Source organism: Poecilia mexicana, unplaced genomic scaffold (assembly GCF_051168715.1).
Source record: "Poecilia mexicana isolate PSO_F unplaced genomic scaffold, ASM5116871v1 scaffold_9, whole genome shotgun sequence".
Lineage (NCBI taxonomy): Eukaryota > Metazoa > Chordata > Actinopteri > Cyprinodontiformes > Poeciliidae > Poecilia > Poecilia mexicana.
The window spans coordinates 8,556,248-8,561,118 of NW_028263378.1; the positions used below are offsets into that span (position 1 = coordinate 8,556,248).

The window sequence follows — 4,871 nt, forward strand, 5'->3', positions numbered from 1 at the left end:
CCGTTTGAAAGCACTCTAACCTCTCGGACTTTAGTCAGAACGCCGTTTGACAAGGAGTCTAACCTCTCGGACTTTAGTCAAAACGCCGTTTGACAAGCACTCCAACCTCTCGGACTTTAGTCAGAACGCCGTTTGAAAGCACTCTAACCTCTCGGACTTTAGTCAGAACGCCGTTTGACAAGGAGTCTAACCTCTCGGACTTTAGTCAGAACGCCGTTTGACAAGCACTCCAACCTCTCGGACTTTAGTCAGAACGCCGTTTGACAAGGACTCTAACCTCTCGGACTTTAGTCAGAACGCCGTTTGAAAGCACTCTAACCTCTCGGACTTTAGTCAGAACGCCGTTTGAAAGCACTCTAACCTCTCGGACTTTAGTCAGAACGCCGTTTGAAAGCATTCTAACCTCTCGGACTTTAGTCAAAACGCCGTTTGACAAGCACTCCAACCTCTCGGACTTTAGTCAGAACGCCGTTTGAAAGCACTCTAACCTCTCGGACTTTAGTCAGAACGCCGTTTGACAAGGAGTCTAACCTCTCGGACTTTAGTCAAAACGCCGTTTGACAAGCACTCCAACCTCTCGGACTTTAGTCAGAACGCCGTTTGAAAGCACTCTAACCTCTCGGACTTTAGTCAGAACGCCGTTTGACAAGGAGTCTAACCTCTCGGACTTTAGTTAGAACGCCGTTTGACAAGCACTCCAACCTCTCGGACTTTAGTCAGAACGCCGTTTGACAAGGACTCTAACCTCTCGGACTTTAGTCAGAACGCCGTTTGAAAGCACTCTAACCTCTCGGACTTTAGTCAGAACGCCGTTTGAAAGCACTCTAACCTCTCGGACTTTAGTCAGAACGCCGTTTGAAAGCATTCTAACCTCTCGGACTTTAGTCCGAACGCCGTTTGAAAGCACTCTAACCTCTCGGACTTTAGTCAGAACGCCGTTTGAAAGCACTCTAACCTCTCGGACTTTAGTCAGAACGCCGTTTGAAAGCACTCTAACCTCTCGGACTTTAGTCAGAACGCCGTTTAAAAGCACTCTAACCTCTCGGACTTTAGTCAGAACGCCGTTTGAAAGCACTCTAACCTCTCGGACTTTAGTCAGAACGCCGTTTGAAAGCACTCTAACCTCTCAGACTTTAGTCAGAACGCCGTTTGAAAGCACTCTAACCTCTCAGACTTTAGTCAGAACGCCGTTTGAAAGCACTCTAACCTCTCGGACTTTAGTCAGAACGCCGTTTGAAAGCACTCTAACCTCTCGGACTTTAGTCAGAACGCCGTTTGACAAGGAGTCTAACCTCTCGGACTTTAGTTAGAACGCCGTTTGACAAGGAGTCTAACCTCTCGGACTTTAGTCAAAACGCCGTTTGACAAGCACTCCAACCTCTCGGACTTTAGTCAGAACGTCGTTTGACAAGGACTCTAACCTCTCGGAAACAGTGAGAAAGAGAAATAAAAAGAAATTAATAGATAAAAAGAATAGATAAAAACATTAAAAACATTGAAGACATCAAAACAACACAACTGTTGCCTTTATATGCACCTGCTTTGTACTAAGTCAGTCCCAGATTGTCTGTTGCCAACCACGGTCTCAGCCTTCAAGCTGTTTTTCAAGTCCTTGATCAATTACCCAACCTGTTTTCTGTCACCTCCCGACCATTGCCCTTGTCTGCTTCCTGTCTGATCTGTGAATTTCTCTGCCTAAGAACCAACCAAGCCCTATGCACTCCATGAAACCAACATTTCCTGGTTTCGTAATACCACCTATTTACTCCACTTACTCAGCTGTAAATTTCCCCAACAAAGTCTGACCAGGAATCAAAGAAGCTCCTCCTGGCCAGTTTGCACATTTTGTTTGCTAATAACCTAAGCTGGTTGTACTTTTGGGTTCAAATTGTACAATATATGTTAAATAACATCAGTTTTCAAATTATGTCACAAAGTTTTTGCTGGATTTGGGTCTGGGCTTTGACTGAGCCCTAACACATTAGCTTCCTTGGATCTAATCCACTCTATTGTTGCTCCTGCTGTTGGTTTGGGGTTTTCCTTCTAGAAGCTGAATCTCCACCCATGCGTTGACTTCTCTGGGTTTCCAGAAAAGTTTATCGTTTACCAAACGTAAGTGATACACTGACCTTGATTGCATTGTTTTATAACTAATTGGAATGTGTGCAAGTGACCATAAACCTGTGTGCATGATTCATTTAAAAAGGTGGGATTTAAATACATTAAACTGCTACACACAACATTGGTTCATCCATTGAGCTCATAAGTCCTAAATAGTGCAGCATAGCTTTAAAGGCTGATCTACAGCTTAAAGTCTGTTGTTTTCACTTGACATTTTCATGTTATTCAGCTGAAAGATAAATTATTTAATCTGGTTTTAATAACCGTTTTGTTAATTAATGTTGTTCATTCACAGTTTTCCTTTGGTTTGTTACTCTCAAAAAAACTATATAAACAAATGTGTATTACATGCTAAAGAGCAAGAGTGAATCTTTAACACTGTGATATCAACTACTGTTTAAATGTTGACAGAAGTACACGCTTTCAAAATAACATTTTTAAAACAGATGTTTTATTTATAATTTATTACAAAAACTTAAATAAAAAAAGAAGCAAATAATTTAATCAAAATAAAATTACAATAAATAAAATATTTTTCCTCATTTCTTTCAAAGAAAGAACCATCACAGAACTGTTCATAACAAAATTCAGCATTCACATTGCAAAGTGTTATTTAAAATAATGTACATCTCAAGTTAAAAAAACACTTAAAACTTGGCTTTAAGTTATAAACCAAGATCCAGTTCAAGTCGTGCAGAAACACCGTGAAGAGGAGTTGATGATGTCACACCGAAGTCTCTGATGCAGCGGCTTTTATCAGAGGTGCTGATTTTATGCATCTGCAAAAAATAAAACAAAATTAAATGCCATCTTTTCTGAGAAAAAATGAACTTATACTCCGCAGTAAGAATGTGAAGTCATTAGTGACTATAAATCTTGACTGACACATGTAAAGTAGCTATAAAAATCTTTTTAATGTCTGCTTCGCAACACGCCTCAACACGAGCAAGCTCTTTGGTTCTGCACTAAATGTGTGGCATCAGAGCCCACAGTCGCTTACCTCCTTTTGATAAAGCAGCAGACGACAAGACCCAGAATGATGGAGATCATGACGCACCCAAAGAAGATGGGAATGATCTTGTCCATGGTCAATGGTTGGTAAGTCAAACCGGTGACGATGAAGATCTCGCAGCGTGGCCCGCTGTGCGAAGGCATGCAGCTGTAGAGAAGACAAAAAATGTGAGTGCATTCCTAAAGCAAACGTGAACCAACCTGTGTCAAATTGTTAATGCACTAGGACAGGCCAGCCTCATCAGTTGTGTGCTTACATGCAGGAAGGTTTGAGGCTGTCTTGGGGGTAGATGCACTTGCCATCGTTTAAACAGTATTTTTGATTTTCAGCTCCACATGGCCTAACTGAATGCTGGACTTTACTTTGGTCCGTGGTGCCTGAAGAAAAAGAGGCATGTCAAAATTAATAAAGAGAGTCCTTCCAACTGATGCTGCGATATGAGTGTAGAATTAAAATAATTAAAAAGTCTAATACAGACAAAAAAAAGGAAACTTTTTCAGCTGGTAAACTGAACAAAAGGCCTGGTTTAATGCAATTCCTTCATACTTTCATTCTGCGACAGTTATTCTGCCATCATGAAAATAATGAGATTATTTTCCTATATGGAAAATTAAAATAGCTTCAATAAGAAATGCATCAGAATTAAATTTTTGGGGACTTTTTGTCTTACATTAATTCTTCCAACACATGAAAACTATAGAAACGTACTGTTGACTGTCTGGGCGGTCAGAGACGAATTTAAGAAAGAGGGCGACACAGTGGTCAGCGTGGCGTCACTCAACACCTCAGACTTTCCTGTTGTGGCCAGCAGAAGCAGCACCGTCACTGTGAAGGTGGGAACTGGAAGAAAATAAGATATTTTAATTAATATTAGAATAATGCATGAGCAGCTTAATTTGCATACCTGCAGTTGTGGTTAAAAAAAAAAAAAAAAAAAAAAAGACCGTTTTAAAAGTTGTCAGCTACTGTTCTACTTCCATGCCCTAAAATGCTGAATTTCAGTTTGCTTACTACCACTTTTCAGAAAATTAAAAATTGTAGTGTGGTTATCATTTCAAAAGCACACGTTACAAAAAACAGTCAGAAACTCACCCTTCCTTAGGAATGTCTGTCTTTGTGTGGACATGTTGTCTTCTGTCAGTGAGATGTTTTTTCTGCTCATCGTCTTCTGACTGCTTAGACTTCTGTTCTGTTCAGGCTATATAATGTGCTCCAGTCCTTTGAAGATGTTTCACAGCCAATCAAAGACCTGCCAAGTTTCAACAAAGAAAGAGGCATTTCCTTTGGAGGGGAAAAAAAAAACATCCACATCCTTCTTTTAATTACATTTCACCTCTGCATGCAGAGGCAGCACCTGTGCTGTTAATTGCTGGCAGGGGTGCTGGTGGTAGTGCAAAGGTCACGTGTTCACCTCAAAGCTCCTTTTGTTCTCTGGAAGCACAGACGCAAGCCAGCAAGAGGCTGAGTGTTTACCTGAAGTATGTCTTTTAGTTTGTTAGAAGCAGCTCCACTAACAATCACATTTGTTGTAAACTCCTCCGTTTCATGAGGGATGAGATTACAAGTTTCTGGCTAGATTCTTGTCTTTGGCTGCCTCAGTGTCTCTGTCCAACAGGTGCAGACAAGATCTGTGTACGACAGGAAGGGTAAATGCATAACTGAAAAATGCAGGTGAAGTTTGTCTGACGTTAGCAGTGGTTTCTTCCTCCTGATGGTTTCATTTTACAATTCACAAGCT

General features: G+C 40.8%; 1 protein-coding gene across 1 annotated transcript; it reads right to left on the reverse strand.

Moving 5' to 3' along the window:
* Positions 1-2,553: 2,553 nt before the first annotated feature.
* Positions 2,554-4,376, reverse strand: LOC106926089 (epigen-like). The gene is made up of 5 exons (XM_015000757.2): positions 4,226-4,376; positions 3,842-3,973; positions 3,390-3,510; positions 3,122-3,280; positions 2,554-2,900 (listed from the first exon to the last, which is right to left on the reverse strand). The coding sequence occupies exons 1-5, from the start codon at positions 4,293-4,295 to the stop codon at positions 2,846-2,848; spliced, it is 537 nt and encodes a 178-aa protein (XP_014856243.2). The 5' UTR covers positions 4,296-4,376; the 3' UTR covers positions 2,554-2,845.
* Positions 4,377-4,871: the final 495 nt, after the last annotated feature.